General features: G+C 41.3%; 1 protein-coding gene across 8 annotated transcripts in view; it reads left to right on the top strand.

Annotated features, from left to right (window-relative positions):
* The window catches only part of LOC114243997 (sensory neuron membrane protein 2), a 50,855-nt gene that overhangs the window by 20,287 nt on the left and 8,868 nt on the right, over positions 1-21,700 (top strand). For all 8 annotated transcript variants that reach the window (XM_089732197.1, XM_028175673.2, XM_089732201.1 and 5 more), the window contains 3 exons: positions 923-1,080; positions 6,451-6,595; positions 17,201-17,369. In XM_089732197.1, coding sequence (XP_089588323.1) covers positions 923-1,080; positions 6,451-6,595; positions 17,201-17,369 — 472 coding nt within the window. The remainder of the gene's footprint in view (positions 1-922; positions 1,081-6,450; positions 6,596-17,200; positions 17,370-21,700) is intronic.

The following is a 21,700-nucleotide window of genomic DNA, read 5'->3' as shown; positions in this document are numbered from 1 at the left end:
ACTACTGAACCGATTTGAAAAATTCTTTCACTGTTTGGAAGCTACACTATTCCCGAGTGACATAAGCTATAATATTTTTTGCAAAAAATGAGGGATCCTTACTAAAACTCCAAAAATGTAACTCAAGGTGTAAAAAAATTACCTAAAATATTATTTACTGCGTGCGCTACGAAAACTATTGATGATAGAATAAAATAATGTACTACGACTTTGTAGAACACATTAATATAAGTATTTACAAAAAGTGTCGCGACAGCATATTTCTAACTATTGTGGTTATGTCGCAATAAGTGTTCCTTTATTTAAAAAAATAAAACAACGTCGTTGAAATATTTGTTAAAGATCCGAGCGGAGCCGGAGCGCGCCGCTGTATATAATATAAGTGTAAAATAATTGTTTTACCTTAGATGTATCATGCAGAAATTCATCTAGTGACGCTTGTTATATAATATAGAAAATAATCAATTAAAAATTTACATTCAACCATCGACTGATTATGTACTCTGTATAACGTAGAATAACGTAGAATGAATTAGAGAAGGAAAAAAATAGAGAAGGTAGGAAATAGGCAATTTCTCTAACATAACTGAAAGTGAAAAAGAAGATAAATAGAAGATGTTGTAAACGGTTCCCCAAGCCCTAGGTCTATTGAGCCTTGAACATTCAAGGACGTGTGAGTGAAATGCTATTCGTATAAGATGTTTTCTAATTGACAATAATTCCGGATTGATATACACTTTTTTTTTTCACTTTAAAATTTCCATCTCTCAAAAGAAAATTCTTATTTAGGGCAATACCCAAATACGTGCCGGAGATAGAACGAACCTACCACTATTGTTATTAGCGTAGTCTCTTATAGACTTAGATTAGATTACTTAATCATGATGCAGCAGTGATAAATCATTTACGATTTTCCTTTCAGAATGTTCAGATATCAAACACATCGAAGATGTACGATAAATGGGTGAAGCTCCCGATGCCTTTGGACTTCAAAATCTACGTTTTCAATGTGACCAACCGCGACGCTATTAATCAAGGAGAAAAACCGAATCTAAAGGAAATAGGACCTTATGTGTACAAGTAAGAATTAATTTTTTTTGTATCGTTTATATGAATGTGATTTTATTTACAAGGAACTATGTAGAATTACCTCATTATATTTTATGGGTTTTTGGAACGAAGTTCCTTATGTGACGATGCGGACGGGTACTCTAACCGGGAAAAAACGTCCGTAACGTAAGATTTTTTCTATGTAGTTTGTTATCAACAGATGTCGCTGCTCGTAAATTCAACAATTCCTGAATCGCGGTCATGAGATCTTACACAATTGATAGACGTTCTCGTATTTCTCTTGCTAAATAATATTTACCTGGCGCAAGGGACACCGTGATCGTACAGGTGATTCCCCCAGAGCGAGGTTGCTCCATTGTACTGCGGAGTGGTTGACCTTTGCGATTATTTTTATTTTTAGCAATAAAGAAAACATGATAAAATATGTATACCCGAATAATTATTTTCTTTACACCTCGAATAGAACTTAAAATTATTATTTTTATAATAACGTTTTTTTTTTATTATTCTAAATGGGCGAACTATCTATGAGTTTCAAGTGATACTGGATACCTTTTTTATGATTGATGCATTACTGGTGGCCCGGAGGCCTTACCAGTTTCACCAGGACAGGTGGGCGAATAAAGGAGAGTTGGGATTTGCTAACAGCTGCCCGGAGTGCGAGTGAAAAATGCTAGGAATTCCCTGGACAGCTCGTCGCACCAACGTGTCGATCCTCCAAGAACTCCAGATAAAGACGAGGCTTTCCACCATCTGCCTTCGTAGAGTTCTGGATTACTTTGGCCACATTGCAAGAAAGGATAACGGCTGCTTTGAAGAAGCTAATGGTGACTGGCAAAGTGGATGGAAGAAGAACACGAGGTGGAGGCCCGACACGTTGGACTGACCAAAGCGCACAACCCTCAACACCACACTTCACGTTATACATATATAGTACAGATTAGCAAAACACAAGCTTAAGAAGTAACGCACTTACTCGAATATCTTGTATGAAGTTCAATGTTCGACAAAAGGGTAATTGGTTCTTAGAGAACTACTAACGCTTCAGGCATCATTACACTTCCGACTTCATAATGAAACAAGTTAGCCAACCAACAAATATGCTGACAGTTAGCGGTAACGTGTGGTAGATGTGTAATTTACAAAGGCACGCATCACATTACTATGTCACTGGTAATCGGAGTTAAATAATATGTTGTGTAAAAAATCATTGTTAAAAACTACATGCTATACGAATTGCAAAGATAATGATTACATGTTTGTACTTCGCAATAGAGTTGTAATCGGCTTGGCTAAGGGCTTAGGTTTAACCAATATTAAAATGAATATTTCCGTGGATTACTGGACTGCTTTCCGATGTATCTATACTAATATTATAAAGAGGATAGATTTGTTTGTTTGTTTGTATTGAATAGGCTCCGAAACTACTGAACCGATTTGAAAAATTCTTTCACCGTTTGGAAGCTTCCCGAGTGTAATAGGCTATATTCTTTTTTTTAAATTAGGGATCCTTACTACGAGGGCGGCACTGAAAATTTCGGGAATTAACGAAGTGACACAACATTACTATTTAAAAAGGTATTTATTGCTTTCCGAAGTATTCTCCGCGAAATTTGACACATTTTTCCATACGATGGAACCCATCATTGAAGCAACCATTCCATTCGGAAGTTGGGGTCTCCAAAATGGCCGTTTTGTAGGCGTCCACAGCTTCTTCAGGTGATGAAAATCTCTGTCCACGCAATTTATTCTTTATTTTAGGGAAAGTATAGAAATCATTAGGGCTTAGGTCAGGGCTGTACGGCGGATGGTCTAATAATTCTATGTTTTCTTGCTCTAAAAACTCTTTTGTTCTGTGCGCGGTGTGAGAACTCGCATTGTCGTGATGGAGGATGATGCGGCGGTTGCAGTTCTCTTTACGGAGTTCAGAAACGATCTGGGGCAAACAAATGCTAGCATACCATTCTGCATTAACCGTTCTTTGTCCCTCAAGAGGAATAGTCGTAACATGGCCGGTTTTGGAGACAAACGTGGCCACCATTTTTTTTGCAACACTCCGTGAACGAACAATTTTTGTTGGCTTTAACTCATTTTCGAACACCCAAACTCGTGACTGGTTTTTTGTTTCGGGTTCGTACGCGTATATCCAGGATTCGTCGCGATACAATGTTGTATACAGCATTTGAGGATCCTGCGTGGAATCTTTCGAGAGTTCTGACGCACCAAGTAACGCGAGCCGCTTTTTGCTCTTCACAGAGCGAATGCGGTATCCATCGGGAAAACAACTTTTTTACACCTAATTGTTCATGCAAGATTATTTGTATTTGACTCATACCAATGTCTAAAGTTGCCTGAATTTCGCGGTATGTCACATGTCGATCTTCCTCAATCAGCTTACGCACAGCATCAACGTTTTCTTGGGTGACTGCAGTTTTTGGACGACCTTGACGGGGATCATCACTGAGCTTGACACGTCCACGTTGAAACTCAGCAAACCAGCGATAAATTGCGGTTTTGGATGGGGCTTCATCACCAAATGCAGTAATCATCCGGTCAACACACTGTTTTTGTGTTAAACCACTTCGAAAGTCATAATAAATCATCGCTCTTGAATTTTCTCGAGTCAATTCCATTTTCTCAACGACTAAACAAGTTTGACAAAACCTCGTGACAAGACCGAGAATCTTTTTTTAAATAAATAAATGGTATTCGATTTTTAAAACCAAGGAGTTTTCAATTAAAAATATTTTAATATGACAGGAACAGTGGAAATATTCCATTCCCGATACTTTTAGTGCAGCCTAGTAAAACTCCAATAATGTAACGCAATGTAACGCAAAATTACCTAAAATATTCTTTACATCGCGTGCCCTGCGAAAACTATTGATGATAGAATAAAATAATGTACTACGACTTTGTAGAACACATTACTATTTACAAAAAGTGTCGCTACAGTATCTGTCTAACTATTATAGTTATGCCGCAATAAGTGTTATTTTATATAAAAAAAACAACGCCAAATATCGTTGAAATTTTTGTTAAAGACCCGAGCGGAGCCGGAGCGTACCGCTTGTATTCAATATATTCAATATAATGAAAGTGTCTATAAGTAGATTAAGGGTTGTTATTGTAATCTTCGGAGGCACACCACAGCCTTACTGCGCGGTCGAGGTCTCAAAAGCTGCTGTCCTACCCTTCAATGCATTACAGCTTCGCTACAGAAATATAAGATAATGAAAGTATTTTATGGGTGATCAAATAATTTCAGAACGTTCCGGTAGTATGTATACACGATTTAAGTTATTTGAATGCGTATAAGACATACATACAATTATCTATATCATTACAATTGAAGACATGAGTGGATAAAAGGGATATGATACAATTTGTTAATTTTGAGGAAACGGGAACAAACTTTTGTTACTTGTACTTTTTCTTCGTACATAACTCCTTCATCACATGCTATTTCTAAAAATAGGCTTTAAGTCCGAAGTTTTAAGATCTAATATAGTTTATAGGCACATAACACCTTTATTCAATGTAAAAACTCAAAAATCTTAAAAATGGTACTTAACCCCTTCATCCACTTATGTCTTCAATTATCTATATATCTGAGCTGAACCATCAGTTTAATCATCCAGTTAAGATTTAATTAGTCATTCCATGCGTTTAGAAGTTCAGTGACACTTACGAATTACGAACATTTGGGTCGGTTTCAATTTTGCGACCAAAAAAGTAACGATTTCATGAATTTAAACTTTCTCTGATTTTCCATTTTTTTGTATTTAGGCATGTTCTGAATAAAAAGTGCTTCGTCACAATCAAGTCAATCACTCATTTATTGATAATATTTTATAGTATTCATTTCTATTTTTCATTTTACACATTTGATGACGCCAACACGGATGACAATGTAAATAGGAACTTTTTTTAAAAGCTTAGAAATCGTACTTCTTTTATTTTTAACTAGTGGACCCGGCGAACTTTGTTCCGCCACACGGTTTGTTTCAAACACATCAACCGGTCAACTTCAAAATTCTACTATAATAAACCATAGACTACATTACGTTTAGCTGTCAGTTGCGTTTTGTTATTCCATATCAGTTGCGTTTTGTTATACCACGTTTTATGTTACGTCCCATGGGAACGTGATAAAAATCGTATCCTATGTCCTTCTCCTGGTTCTTAGCTACCTCTTCACCAATTTTCAGCCAAATCAGTTCAGCCGTTCTTGAGTTATAAATAGTGTAACTAACACGACTTTCTTTTATATATATAGATAATGTTCTAATATCCAATTAGTTTTCCTTCATTATTGTATTATATACTGATTAATTAAAATTGCCGAATTTCAACACGCATTACTGGAAAAATAGCAAACATGTTAGAATTTGAATTTCTAACCAGTGATACGAATGAGATTTGGGGTAATTTTTAATGTATAGCTCCTAATTTAACAGTGTTAACGAATATGTAGTTATATGACCACGTGCCTGTTGTCATGACAACAAATTTACTGTACTTATAATTACGGTAACATTAAGATTACGAGAGTTAAATCAAATAACTCGCTTTTGGCCCGAAATTTGAAAATGACCCAATCACGAATATAAAGATAAATCGATGGACGTCGTATTTAACTCCCACATTTAATATCTCGACGAAGCAAAATAATAAATGCAACCGTTCCTTCAATACATTTATGAGATGTCTACTAAAAAGGAACCTCTTTTGAGAGAGATCGGAGGCCATAAAGTTGCGACAATAGATGGCAACTTGATGTCTACAAATATTTTACGGCCGCGCTTGTATTTTATTGATTCTTCCGCTGAAGTAATAAAATAACGTATCTCCGGTACTCTTTATTTTCACAGAAAGGAAAGATTGATAATAGGGAACTACAAATAAGGAATATTTTTTTCTACGGTTTTCTTTTCGAGCCTTATATTATTATGTACTTTTTTTTTATTGCTTAGTTGGATGGACGAGCTCACAGCTCACCTGATGTTAAGTGGTTACTGGAGCCCATAGACATCTAAAACGTAAATGCCGCCACCCACCTTGAGATATAAGTTCTAAGGTCTTCACAGCGGAAATAGGCGGGGTGGTGGTACCTACCCGTGCGGACTCCCAAGAGGTCCTACCACCAGGGTTATAAATCTTTCTATAAAAAAAAAACCTTATGGAATATTTTTTCTACGGTTTTTTTTTCGAACCATATATTATTATGTACTTCACTAAAATAACTGTTACGATTTAATCTCGTGTTTTTTATATGTCATTCCATTACTTTCGACGCTTCGAAAACATTACAGCAAGTAAGCCATAAATGTAATGTAATGTAATTTCACATAATAATGTGACAATTTTATTTTTCAGACAGTACAGGGAGAAAATTATATTGGGTTACGGCGATAACGATACTATTAAATATAATCTAAAGAAAACATTCGTGTTCGATCCTGTAGCTTCGGGCGACCTGAGGGAAGACGACGAACTCACTGTCATCAATTTCTCTTACATGGTATGTGTTTTTTTTGCGTTTATTGATAATGAATTACTTAGTTATCGAAAGGGTACCAGCGCCCTGCCCATGTTTGCCGCAAGGCAATCAATCATACGTTCGGATTTGAAGAGTGGGAATATCATTTTACTGTTACGCACTAGGGTTAGGTATAAATAAAAGTTCCACCAAAAGAACACTCACAGTACACTTTAACCATTCCGATAGAGGCACTCGTCACGTGCGGACGTGCTCATCGACCACTCGATCGCCCGGTCTTTGTTCGCCCGGCTTTTGTTAGCCCGGCCATTGTTCGCGCGGCCTGTGTTCGTGGTACATCTGCCGACTAAGTGCTCTTTCTGGAAGTTTTTATTTGTTTTGTTTCCTTTTGTTGTTTCTGTGTTCGTGGTACATCTGCCGACAAACTGTTTTCCTGGAAGTGTTTAATTGGTCTGTTTCTTTTTGTTATTTCCGTTTTGTTGTGTTTTTTCTTTGTCCTGTAGTAATCGTGCCGCATCGCCACCTGTGTTCAATAGAACCGCTCAGGTCCGAGAAGTTGGGGCCTCGCCGCAAGGCGAGTGTTTTCAAGACCCGGGGCCGCCCCACCTGGGCACTCAGCGATCATGGACGCTGTATTCGCGGAATTCCTCCGACTTCGCCACCCACAGCTCGCCTCAGAGTTTCTGGCCTTCAAGGCCGATCACACCGCGAGCCCTCTCGTGGACTCCGCCGAGCTCGCTGCTCCTGCGTCGCCTGTACCTGCGTGCAAAGCTTCTGCATCGAGTACCGCAGCCTCCGTCGTGCCTGCCGTTCCCGCGTCGCCTATACTGGCGAGTAAAACTGCTGCGTCGTCCGCCGTGGCCACCGTTCCAGCAGCGCGATCATCCGCAGCCTCCGTCGTGCCCTCCAAAACACCTGCTCGTAGGTCACCTGCGCCCGCCTCCTCGTCCTCCGACTCTGACTCGGAGATGGAGGTCGACCTCGCTCCCGCCTCATCGACGGATGGATTCAAACTGGTACAAAAGGATAAGAAGCGTGCCGCGGAGTCTCGAGCTCCCGCGGCCGCTAAAATTAGCAAAGCCGCGAACGCGTCGCGCCCCCGCCCTCAGACTCCCGTTGCGCCTCCAGCCCGTGCCACTCCGTCGCCGCGTCCGGTGGCACAAAATAAAACCCAGACCCCTCCCCCGGTAATCCTCCAAGAGAAGGCAGCTTGGGATCGAGTTTCCCTGGCCCTTAAGGCCAAAAATATCAACTTCACGAATGCCCGTAACCTCGCGAACGGCATTCAAATTAAGGTTCGAACACCCGACGACCATAGGGCCCTCTCTTCTTACCTCCGTAAGGAGCGTATAAGTTTCCACACGTATACGCTCCAGGAGGAGCGCGAACTCCGTGCCGTCATACGTGGCATCCCTAAGAGTTGGATGCCGAACTAGTCAAGGCCGACCTTCTCGAACAAGGCCTACCGGTTAACTCCGTACACCGCATGCACACAGGTCGCGGAAGGGAGCCATATAACATGGTTCTCGTCGCCCTCCAGCCTACCCCCGAGCGTAAGCAAATATTCAACATCCGAACGGTCTGTAGCCTTTCCGGAATCGCCGTCGAAACCCCACACAAGAAAGGCACACCTAGCCAGTGCCATAACTGCCAATTATACGGGCATTCTTCCCGTAACTGTCACGCGCGCCCCCGATGCGTCAAGTGTTTAGGAGACCACGCCACGGCCCTCTGCACTCGCGATCAAAAAACCGCGACGGAACCGCCTAGCTGCGTCCTGTGTCGTACACAGGGTCACCCCGCAAATTACCGCGGATGCCCCCGAGCCCCGAAAATAAATCGCCGCGTCGCCCGCCAAAACCGCCTCCGAGCTTCCGGCCCAGACATCAAAGCCTCGGCACCCTCTGTGTCGCAGGCTAAGCCAGCGTTCGTTCCGGCGCCGGTGCCCAGTGTCTCGGCTTGGGCGAAACCGCTGCCGTACACGAACACGGTTACAACTCCCTCCTCCGCGATTCGTCCCACCCCCGCAACTCGTCCCTCTCCCGTGACTTGCCCTCCGACCGCGTCCGACAATCTCGCTTTAGCGATCGACTTCTTTCAGTCGATCAACTTTGAGCGCGTTAACGCTTTGGGCGACGCCATTCGCGCTGCCTCCACTGCACAACACTTTATCGCCGTTGTGCAAGAATACGCTGACGTATACGAGTCATTAAATACGTACGTCCTCCCCTCACTCCGCCGGTAATCAATGGCGTATATAAGTAGAATAAAGCCCCTATCCGTAACGATAGGATTTTTTAACGGTCTCGCAAATCAACGTGATCAGGTTTCTGACTTTTTGCGTGACCATCAAATTGATATCTTTTTAGTGCAGGAGACCCTACTTAAGCCCGCGCGCCGTGACCCTAAAATCGCGAACTATAACATGGTCAGGAACGACAGGCTCTCTGCTCGTGGTGGTGGTACCGTCATTTACTATAGAAGAGCCCTGCATTGCGTCCCGCTCGATCCTCCCGCGCTCGCTAATATCGAAGCATCAGTGTGCCGAATCTCACTGACGGGACACGCGCCGATCTTATCGCGTCCGTTTATCTTCCACCGGATAAGATCGTTCTAAGCAGTGATATCGAGGCGCTGCTCGGCATGGGGAGCTCTGTCATTCTGGCGGGCGACCTAAATTGTAAACACATCAGGTGGAACTCACACACCACAACCCCGAATGGCAGGCGGCTTGACGCGTTAGTCGATGATCTCGCCTTCGATATCGTCGCTCCGCTAACACCGACTCACTACCCGCTAAATATCGCGCATCGCCCGGATATACTCGACATAGCGTTATTAAAAAACGTAACTCTGAGCTTACACTCGATCGAAGTAGTTTCAGAGTTAGATTCAGACCACCGTCCCGTCGTTATGAAGCTCGGTCGCGCTCCCGACTCCGGTCCCGTCACGAGGACTGTGGTGGATTGGCACACGCTGGGCATCAGCCTGGCTGAATCTGATCCACCATCCCTCCCGCTTAACCCGGACTCTACCCCGTCTCCTCAGGATACCGCTGAAGCCATAGACATCTTAACGTCACACATCACCTCAACATTAGATAGATCATCGAAACAAGTTGTAGCGGAGGACTTCCTTCACCGCTTCAAATTGTCCGATGATATTAGGGAACTCCTTAGAGCTAAGAACGCCTCGATACGCGCCTACGACAGGTATCCTACCGCGGAAAATCGTATTCGAATGCGTGCCCTACAACGCGACGTAAAGTCTCGCATCGCCGAAGTCCGAGATGCCAGATGGTCTGATTTCTTAGAAGGACTCGCGCCCTCCCAAAGGTCTTACTACCGCTTAGCTCGTACTCTCAAATCGGATACGGTAGTAACTATGCCCCCCCTCGTAGGCCCCTCAGGCCGACTCGCGGCGTTTGATGATGACGAAAAAGCAGAGCTGCTGGCCGATACATTGCAAACCCAGTGCACGCCCAGCACTCAATCCGTGGACCCTGTTCATGTAGAATTAGTAGACAGTGAGGTAGAACGCAGAGTCTCCTTGCCACCCTCGGATGCGTTACCACCCGTCACCCCGATGGAAGTTAAAGACTTGATCAAAGACCTACGTCCTCGCAAGGCTCCCGGTTCCGACGGTATATCCAACCGCGTTATTAAACTTCTACCCGTCCAACTCATCGTGATGTTGTATCTTTCCCGCGGTGTGGAAAGAAGCGGACGTTATCGGCATACATAAACCCGGTAAACCAAAAAATCATCCGACGAGCTACCGCCCGATTAGCCTCCTCATGTCTCTAGGCAAACTGTATGAGCGTCTGCTCTACAAACGCCTCAGAGACTTCGTCTCATCCAAGGGCATTCTCATCGATGAACAATTCGGATTCCGTACAAATCACTCATGCGTTCAACAGGTGCACCGCCTCACGGAGCATATTCTTGTGGGGCTTAATCGACCAAAACCGTTATACACGGGAGCTCTCTTCTTCGACGTCGCAAAAGCGTTCGACAAAGTCTGGCACAATGGTTTGATTTTCAAACTATTCAACATGGGCGTGCCGGATAGTCTCGTGCTCATCATACGGGACTTCTTGTCGAACCGCTCTTTTCGATATCGAGTCGAGGGAACCCGCTCCTCCCCACGACCTCTCACAGCTGGAGTCCCGCAAGGCTCTGTCCTCTCACCCCTCCTATTTAGCTTATTCGTTAACGATATTCCCCGGTCGCCGCCGACCCATTTAGCTTTATTCGCCGACGACACGACTGTTTACTATTCCAGTAGAAACAAGTCCCTAATCGCGAAGAAGCTTCAGAGCGCAGCCCTAGCCCTAGGACAGTGGTTCCGAAAATGGCGCATAGACATCAACCCAGCGAAAAGTACTGCGGTGCTATTTCAGAGGGGAAGCTCCACACGGATTTCCTCCCGTATTAGGAGGAGGAATCTCACACCCCCGATTACTCTCTTTAGTCAATCCATACCCTGGGCCAGGAAGGTCAAGTACCTGGGCGTTACCCTGGATGCATCGATGACATTCCGCCCGCATATAAAATCAGTCCGTGACCGTGCCGCGTTTATTCTCGGTAGACTCTACCCCATGATCTGTAAGCGGAGTAAAATGTTCCTTCGGAACAAGGTGACACTTTACAAAACTTGCATAAGGCCCGTCATGACTTACGCGAGTGTGGTGTTCGCTCACGCGGCCCGCACACACATAGACACCCTCCAATCCCTACAATCCCGCTTTTGCAGGTTAGCTGTCGGGGCTCCGTGGTTCGTGAGGAACGTTGACCTACACGACGACCTGGGCCTCGAATCAATTCGGAAATACATGAAGTCAGCGTCGGAACGATACTTCGATAAGGCTATGCGTCATGATAATCGCCTTATCGTAGCCGCCGCTGACTACTCCCCGAATCCTGATCATGCAGGAGCCAGTCACCGTCGACACCCTAGACACGTCCTTACGGATCCATCAGATCCAATAACCTTTGCACTAGACGCCTTCAGCTCTAGGAGCAGGCTTAGGGACCTCGGTAACCGTACTCGTCGAACTCGACAAAGAGTTCGCCGTGCAACCTAACCCATGAATCAGCTCGCTGAGTTTCTCGCTGGATCTTCTCAGCGGGTCGCGATTCCGATCCGGTAGTAGATTCATTCGCGAAGCAGCTACTCTTGAGTTGTTAGGTCTCCTTCGGAGGCGCTCGGGCAGCTGTTAGCAAATCCCACCCCTCCTGGCTGAGTCTTTGCTCGCCCACCTGTCCTGGTGAAACTGGAAAGGCCTCCGGGCCACCAGTAATCCTTCAATCTTAAAAAAAAAAAAAAAAGTACACTTTAAAAATTTTAATTCATCTCTTCCACTTCGCTTCAGTTGATTCGTTCACTGTTTCGCTTCGATTGGTTCCGATTACTAACTGACTTCGTGCCATCTCTGCAGCTCTTTTATAGTTGATACGACATCCCTAGATTTATCGAGAACATTCCTCACAAGTCGAGTATTTTCGATATGCATTTCCGCTATTTGACAATAGATGGCGTAACACTTCTCGAACGTTCTAGATTTTACTATTCCCTTTGATATTCGTTTCGGCTATTCGGCAGTAGACGGCATTACTCTTACCGGCGTTACATTACAAGACAATAGAGCTTCTGACCTCTCAAGGCGTCTCAAGGTTGGCTTCAAACATGTTTGTATTGTCTGCGGACTCCAGTAACCACTTAACACAGGCAGGCTATGAGTTCGTCTAACCAAGTAATGCTACCTCACGGACTGCATACTTAAAATGAGATAAAGCAATTGATTTTTGTTTTTGATTTTGACGATTGATTGAAATTTGATTTTTTTGCCACGTATCATCCGGCTATGGAATGAGCTCCCCTCTACGGTGTTTCCCGAGCGCTATGACATGTCCTTCTTCAAACGAGGCTTGTGGAGAGTATTAAGCGGTAGGCAGCGGCTTGGCTCTGCCCCTGGCATTGCTGAAGTCCGTGGGCGACGGTAACCACTCACCATCAGGTGGGCCGTATACTCGTGTGCATACAAGGGCAATAAAAAAAATTAAAAATATATATATATTTATGTTCCCCTTTCGCAGGGCCCTAAGAGAATAAACATCCCTTTACTCATATAACAGTCTTACAAATAATCTCTGTTTAATCGCCAGTTTTTTTTTTCAATTATTAAAGTAATCTGAAAATGTTTTATCGTTATTATTTTCTTAATATTATCTATACACGCGAGCGCTCCCGGCTTCAAACACCTAAAAAATTAGACTTCAATTTACGTTGGTGGCACTTACTAACGAAATATTATGGTTTCTTGTTATATCGTCGACTCCCGCCATCATAACGAGAAATACCGGTTATGTCCGATGAGGCTTATCATAGTTTGAAAAAAAAAAATATGCTTAACACCATTAAGTTTTTGCGTAACTCTTAAACGAGCGGACGGACAAAAAACTAACTCACGCTTCTCACTGGTGGTAGAACGTCTTGTGAGTCCGCGCGGGTAGGTACCACCACCCTGCCTATTTCTGCCGTAAAACAGTAATGCGTTTCGGTTTGAAGGGTGGGGCAGGCGTTGTAACTATACTTGAGACCTTCGAACTTATATCTCAAGGTGGATGGCGCATTTATGTTGTAGATGTCTATGGGCTCCAGTAACCACTTAACACCATGTGGGCTGTGAGCTCGTCCATCCGTCTAAGCAATAAAAAAAAACCGGTGTCAGACACTTTACCTTAAAGTTATTAGAACAAATATACTCATAAGTATTTAAATTTATTTTTCTTGCGCCCTTTATTCACTAACAAAGAAATTTGATTAGATTAACAGTTGATTTTACTTTTGATACACCTTTTCGGTAGCTCGTAAATAACATTAAATTCACCTATAAATCATCGTATTGTCGTCGACACAGCTGTTCACTGTCAAACTCAAAATATGTTAGCTCACCATCGATTCCGAGTCCTCAGAAAAACCGGCCAAACAAATTCTATTCTAACCTTGTTTCTCTCATGTATCTCTTTTAAATTCTTACTCTGTAAAACTTTACAATAGCATCACCCGCATTGTGTAATATCTCACGCTTAAGTTTTGTATGATCCTGTTGATGATTTCTTCACAAAAGTCGTCGTGGCCTAAAGGATAAGACTCCCAGGGTCTTTGAATCGAACAATCCGACTCGGCCGGTTTTCAAATACTTAGATAAATTATCAGCCGCCTTAGGTTGCCTGTCAAAATCATTTATGCAATCTTATTGGATAATATTTCTCCGTTTCTCCGCTCCACTGCCTCGCTCCGCTCCGGTGGACAGGCAGCCTAAGGCGGCAGATAATTTTTCAAAGAAAATACGTACTTAGAGCACTTTGAATAACAAAATGTTTTAAGCAATATTCGTAAATTGAGCAAGGTTGAGACTATTGGCAGTTGATACTACCATTCTGTCTGTTTCTACCGCGAAGCAGTCGTGCGTGATGATCTCTGAAGAGCGATACAGACCTTACGCAATACAGTTGAAATCTTCACGTCACTACTCGAGATTTTACTGGTGGTAGGACCTCTTGTGAGTCCGTGCGGGTGGGTACCACCACCCTGCCTATTTCTACCGTGAAGCAGTAATGCGTTTCGGTTTGAAGGGCGGGGCAGCCGTTGTAACTATACTTGAGACCTTAGAACTTATATCTCAAGGTGGGTGGCGCATTTACGTTGTGGATGTCTATTGGCTCCAGTAACCACTTAACACCAGGTGGGCTGTGAGCTCGTCCAGCCAACTAAGCAATAAAAAAAAAAGATTGCGGACGACATCCAAGTTGTTACCGCACCTTAACCCACTAGGTGGGGTCGGCACAGCTAATTATTCTCTTCCATTCTCTTCTATCATCTCAACGCTCACTCCTCTCTCTCTCATATCGTCATTCACGCACTCCATCCATGTCTTCTTCGGCCGACTTCTTCCCCCTCTACCTTGCACTACCACCATACAAGCTGTAAAAAAACTGTTACATAATTTATGCAATCGAGCCACGGGGAATTCCCGGGCTCATTCAGGATATCAATTTATTATTAAAATTTAACACGAAAAAATGAACAAAACAAACAATTTCAGTGTTTTACTTCACTCATACATTATCTAAAAACATTACGTTCAGAGAAACATGAAAGATTTCTGGCTACAGACTTCGTTTAATAATATTATTTATTTTGTTAGGACTGCGTACATATAGCTCTTCCGTGTGTTTCAGAGATCAGCAAATGTGTTATAATAGAGTAGGTACGCGCTAGATAATTGCTTGTTCGAACATCAAAAAACGATTACCGAGCTATAATTATTTTAATAAATCAAAGATGTGGGTTTTTTGCGAAGAATTTTCGTAAAACAAACAATAACGTTTCTGAGTTTTCAAATTTAAATCAATTAACGACTCATAAAATGAAACATGCAAAATCAATACCATTAAGATTTAATCGATTAAAATCAATTAAAATGATTGATTTAATCTATTATTGAATAAATAGATGACTTGCCAATGGTGTGGTCGACTCCGGGAACTTTTTTTTTCCTTTTTTTTTATTGCCTTTGTGGGCAGACGAGCACAGGGCCCTCTCGATGATAAGCGGTCACAGGTCGCTCATGGACGTCAGCAATGTCAGGGGCAGTGCCAAGCCGCTGCCTACATTAAAACTTACATTTAAACCTGGTGGACCATGAGTTGGACCGTACCCTTCTATGAAAGTTGATACAAACAATTAGCAATTTTATTCTTCTAGTTTATTTTTTGCTTTGGCCTACTTAGTGTTAAATGGTCAGAGCCCATAAGCATCCAATGTGAATTACTCCGGTCATCGTTCTCGTCGACTTCAACCCGTCGCTTGCGACGAAGGGCTCGACGAGTAAATTAACCCACAGACACAGCCCACTGAGTTTTTCGCCGAATCTTCTCAATGGGTCCCATTTCCGATCCGGTAGTAGGTTCTGCGGAGTACTGCTAGGGTTAGTGTCAGCAACGTCGTCAGGATTGAGCCCCGTGAGCGCCTACTTGTTAGCGTTGCACTGAAGGCCTCTCAAGGTCATCAGCTTAGGTAGGAAAAAAAAAGTGAATTACAGCACTTGACTTGAAACATGTATTAGAAGTTTATTATATAATATTATTACCATTTATACTATATAGTACACCGTGCTTATAGCCGCCATTGCGATGTATCCAACACCACCGTCATAAAAAACTACTTTTTCAGTTTTAATCTTGGCTAAATCATTTTCATTATATTCTTTATGACGTCGTCTCAACGTCTCAGCCATGTTTTTCCCAATTAAGCGGTATTAAAAAATAAGATAATCCAATAAATAAATTATCGTGATGTAAAAATTAAATCACTTTTTGTTCACCGTTATAAAAACCATGGAAGAACAATAAATAATATAATGACTAATGTAATAATGAATTTCGTAACACCATAAACATTAGTAATGCTTATATTCTGACAGCTCATAATAAATATTAAATTCTCGCGCTAAAACTTCGAACGTAATCGATTTTAATTGCGCTAAAAAAAATTCTTAAAAAAACAAAACAAAAACTCAAGCATCGTTTTAGAAGATATTTATTGGCAATTCACTATAAGAATATGGAGAAATAATCACATGCTGTTGATTTTATAAAAATGTATTGGATTTTATAATTTCAGTGACCTTGAGCCAACCTCGAACTAATGCCAACACAAAGACAACATACAAAACATTTAACGCGTTGGTTATTGTAATATTAAAAATATATTTTGTTTTATTCAAGAAAAATGTTCTTCTATTCCTAGCAGTTACCTTATTGACAAGGCTATTCTAGGTTAGGTTACGAACCTAACATAATCGCGTGCGGCTCTGCTTCGATATCGCCTGAGCATCATGGAAACAAAATCAATTATATAATGAAGAATTAAAACCCTTTATGATCGAGATAATAAAGATAATAAAGGTACAGGCAACTTTTTACTGGTGGTAGGACCTCCTGTGAGTCCGCACGGGTAAGTACTACCGCCCTGCCTATTTCTGCCGTGAAGCAGAAATGCGTTTCGGTTTGAAGGGTGGGGCAGCCGTTGTAACTATACGGAGACCTTAGAACTTATATCTCAAGGTGGGTGGCGCAATTACGTTGTAGATGTCTATGGGCTCCAGTAGCCACTTAACGAATAGTCTATCTATATATATATATATATATATATATATATATATAATAAATGAATTGCTGTTCGTTAGTCTCGCTAAAACTCGAGAACGGCGGGACCGATTTGGTTAATTTTGGTCTTGAATTATTTGTAGAAGTCCACAGAAGGTTTAAAAGGTAGATAAATATGAAAATGCTCAGAATAAAATATAAATAAAAATTTTGTTTTCCCTTTGATGTGTCCCCTGTCGGACGGATTCCTTTTGTTTCTTTAAGTTTATTTTATACAAAAGTTTAGGTATTTTATTTATCGATTGAGGCACTGCGAAGTCTACCAGGTCAGCTAATAATAAATATATTTCACAATGATAATAACTAAGAACGGGAATCCAACTACACTGCAAAATCGAGCCACGAGGCAAACAAACAGCCGGTAAATATTGAAGGATGCATTGTTTTTCAGGCTGCGATTATATCAGTCCAAGAAATGATGCCAGCTGCTGTCGGAATGATCAACAGAGCATTAGAACAATTTTTCACCAACCTCACCGACCCGTTCCAGACCGTCAAAGTGAAAGATCTCTTCTTCGATGGCTTATTTCTGAACTGCGAAGGAGATAATACAGCTTTAGGTACGTACATATTTGATTTTTGAATGGAATTCTGTCTATGGCGATATTGGTAGTTAAATAAGACAATAGAGAGCTCTTCCAAGACTCTGCTGAACACAATACGTTCTGTTTTATTTAATGATAGTTAGCAAAATAAACGATGAGCTAACCATTTTAATTTTTTACTAATATGCTATCATCACCACGACTAATTGAGATAATGTTCTAAATGTTGCTTAAAATGGGGAAGGAAAGTAGAAGTTTTACTCTAATTATAGTTTAAACGGTAGGCAGCGGCTTGGCTCTGCCCCTGGCATTGCTGAAGTCCATGGGCGACGGTAACCACTCACCATCAGGTGGGCCGTATGTCGTATGTGCATGCAAGGGCAATAAAAAATAAATAAATAAAACTTGCATCAGAAAATTATGTCAGTATATAAAATTCCGATAAAGTTGTTAGCGACATCAGCGAGTAAATTCCTGGTAAGAATGACCTTGCGTTGGACAAAGAGTTCTCACGCTGTAGGACTGCATTTTCTGGACATTATGGGAATGCTTTCCGATAGTTAATAGTGCGGTGATAAAAATATCAATAATGAGATCATTAAGATCTTTATAGCACTAAATTCAGTAAGATCGCTTAAAATCCCGTACGCTCAGGGATTCCAATCTATCAGTAAGATCCGGACTATCCACACTACGAAGTCAAACGGAATAATATATCTAAGTAAAATCTCTAGGTATCTACTCCAAACTAAGGATTTTCAAGCGAGCAGCTGTCTTTGCTCGGTAGACCGAAATTCCGAATAGTACTATTAATTAAGAATTTGCATGCTATATGCAAAATTTCTAGTGAACAGTCGATGGCTCAATTCTGATGATTCGTACCTATTACTTCTATTTTGATAATTTAAAAATACACGAGTAGTAAATCGGTAATAATATTTTACCTTTCATGTATTTCCCGTACTAACGCCCCTCGAATTATCAATCACAGATTCTTAATATACCCTAATAGTTTCCACATAGTCGTTAAAAAGCGTTGGATTACGTGAAAGACGATATGTATAAGAGGGGAGTGATCGAAGAAATGGTTTGTGATAGAGGAGTATGGAAGGAGAAAACATGTGGTGCCGACCCCAGGTGACTGGGAGAAGGGCAGGAGAATGATGATGATGATAGTCGTTGAAAGAGCGATGCCGCTCACCGCAACACTGCTCTTGCTAAGGCAACAAGCTTTTCAAGTTAGCAAAGTCTCTCAGACTGAACGCCGTGAGCTCTCCCACCAGACAGGGTGAAGCCAGGATAACGTCGAGGCTACTGGCGATTAGGAACGTAGTTAAGTAAAAAGACGCCACTTTAATCACCTCTGCATGGAGAGACGTTGTTTGGCTCAGTCAAATATTGACACTTATTGTTTTTTGCAAGTTTTCTGATTCTAAATCTGTTACTTGAAACAAAGGTTTTCGCATAAGCCGGTTTCATTTTATACCATTTCTTCTGCTAAGTAAGTCACGATTTCGGTCTTACCTTTGGCCAGTGTGACGTTCTTGGAAATTACTTGCTTGCTTTGTATTATCAGGCGAGCGTTTTGAATTTCAAATGTTTACAGTATTTTTTTAAACGAGACACCATTTACAACGTTTTCTTAATGGTGCATGCGGCCTCAATAAATTCATAATTATATTTAATGATAGTTATTTTAGACCATTAAACTAAATTTGTTAAGCACATACGTTTTGGATAGAATTAAAAAGTCATCTGAAATATGAAATGAATAAAATTCAAGAAATGTTACATTTAGTTGAAGCGGTAAAGTAAATGGAAGAAGGTTCGTCTCTCAGTCGAGGAAATTGCTTGTACGAATAACACAAATATTTACCTTAACACACTTATATAGGATTGTGTACTTTCAAGGAATTAGAAATTAATTCGCGAGAACGGATATGAGGCACATTATATTCCGAAATTCTATAATTTCCATTAAAGCTTTCGAATATGGCTTTCAATTTAACTAGTATTTCAGAAAACCCGAAATTATTCCCTGGTCCAGTTGAGTTCATTGGTATGTGACATCGTTCTCGTCGAATCCGTCGCTTACGACGAAGGGCTCGACGAGTAAATTAACCCTCAGACACAGCCCACTGAGTTTCTCGCCGGATCTTCTCATTGGGTCGCGTTTCCGATCGGGTGGTAGATTCTGCGAAGCACGGCTCTTGCTAAGGTTCGTGTTAGCAACGTCGTCAGGTTCGAGCCCCGTGAGCTCACCTACTAGTTAAGGTTACGCTGATATAGCCTCTCAAGGCTCTCAGCTTAGGTAGGAAAAAAAAATGATATGTGAAATCTCGAATCAGAAAACGCACTGTCACGCTTACTATAGCAGACATATCCGGTGCCCGGGTCGAGTCGTTGACCACGATAATAAGTATCCCATCTGCTTTCTGTAATACGGAATATAAACCGTCTTAGAATTAAATTTCATCCCATTCCGATCAGCCATTTTCTAGTAGGTAATTTTATTACTAATCTATATATTAATACGTGAAGTAAAAATTTTGTATCCCTTTTTACGAAAATTGCGCGGACGGAGGAGTATGAAATTTTCCACACTTATAGAGAACGTAGAGGAGGAGTGCAGAATATTAATATTTTTTTTTTATTATGCATACAAAAAAAACATTAAATAAAAAATAAAAATAAAACATTACACACACTACCATGTATTTAACATACACAACATGCATACTATTCGTTTATTGTCAAATTTTTCTTATTGTTTATAGTCTTGGTCACGTTGAGAATAGATTAAATATTGTTGGTCTTTATTTGTCTAAAGTGTAGCCTTGGCGAAATCTGTGATTATAAAAGTATAATAATTAACTTTGACAATATAATCATAATAGTGTACAAACTTATAATTTCAATTAATTATTGTCTAATTTCGGCTATGTACCGGCGGACTACTAGTATTTTTAAGTGCGGTCACATGAGACGATCCGTCCTTTAGTAATTACCGCATTACCATTATACATAATAATATATTCACGGTTTCTTTATTCGCGACATATTTACGAAACTTATAATATATCAAGGGAATAAAAAGAGCTTTTACTAAATTTGCCTAATTGAGTGTGACACGTGCACGAACCTTGTGAGACGAAATGAATAGGTATTCAATTCCCTGAAATTATCTTCAGCATTTCTTAATTAGGCTTATTGAAGCGTCATTTTATATGATCGTATCGATATTATAAGATACTCAATTGACTCAATATATCACACAAACGGAACTAAAATAAATTGTTAACTGTTCCATAATAATATTCCTGATCACCGAAAACTACGCATACAGATGTCAAAGAATTTTTTTTACAATAAATCCCTTATTTATATACTTCCCTTCATTTGAATCTCATCGAGCTGTTTTTAATATAACAGTCAGTCACAAAAAAATCCCTACATAAAATAAATAGCAATGTCAATAGGATAACTTTCGTCAGTTTCATCCTATGTTCATTATTGAAAATTGTTCCGCCCCTTATTCGCTTTATTGAATTTTTTTTAATTCTTAACAGTACCCAGAGGTGCGAGCACGAATGACTATCGAAAAAGAATTCGTATTTTTTTTTTCCTACTTAAGCTGATGGTCTAGAGCCTAGAGAGACCATATCAGCGTAACCTTAACTAGTAGGTGAGCTCACGGGGCTCAAACCTGACGATGTTGCTAATACGTACCCTAGCAAGAGCCGTGCTTCGCAGAATCTACCACCGGATCGGAAGCACGACCCACTGGGAAAATCCAGCGAGAAACTCAGTGGTTTGTGTCTATGGGTTAATTTACTCGCCGAGCCCTTCGTCGCAAGCGACGGGTTCGACGAGAACGATGACCGGTGCTTAGGGAACCTAAAAGGAATTCGTATCGCTATCGAGAAAGAATATATAGGATTTAAACAATTCCCCTACCGTCCGTAAAAATAATTAATTTCAGCGGCACGAATAAACTTACTTACTTTCGTTTCGTTACTGGTGGTAGGACCTCTTGTGAGTCCGCGCGGTTGGGTACCACCACCCTGCCTAATTCAGTGAAGCAGTAATGCGTTTCGGTTTGAAGGGTGGGGCAGCCGTTGTAACTATACTTGAGACCTTCGAACTTATATCTCAAGGTGGGTGGCGCATTTACGTTGTGCATATCTATGGGCTCCAGTAACCACTTAACACCAGGTGGGCTGTGAGCTCATCGTCACGTTTTCGAAACTCGAAACCTTACTCATAATCAAGAGCACGAAAATTAGTTTGACATACGGTAACGTAAATCTAGAAGGCTGGCTATCGAGTTCCACCATCTAATGTAA

Source organism: Bombyx mandarina, chromosome 13 (genome assembly GCF_030267445.1).
Source record: "Bombyx mandarina strain Sakado chromosome 13, ASM3026744v2".
In the NCBI taxonomy this organism is placed as follows: domain Eukaryota; kingdom Metazoa; phylum Arthropoda; class Insecta; order Lepidoptera; family Bombycidae; genus Bombyx; species Bombyx mandarina.
This window is presented reverse-complemented; position numbering and strand designations above follow the sequence as displayed.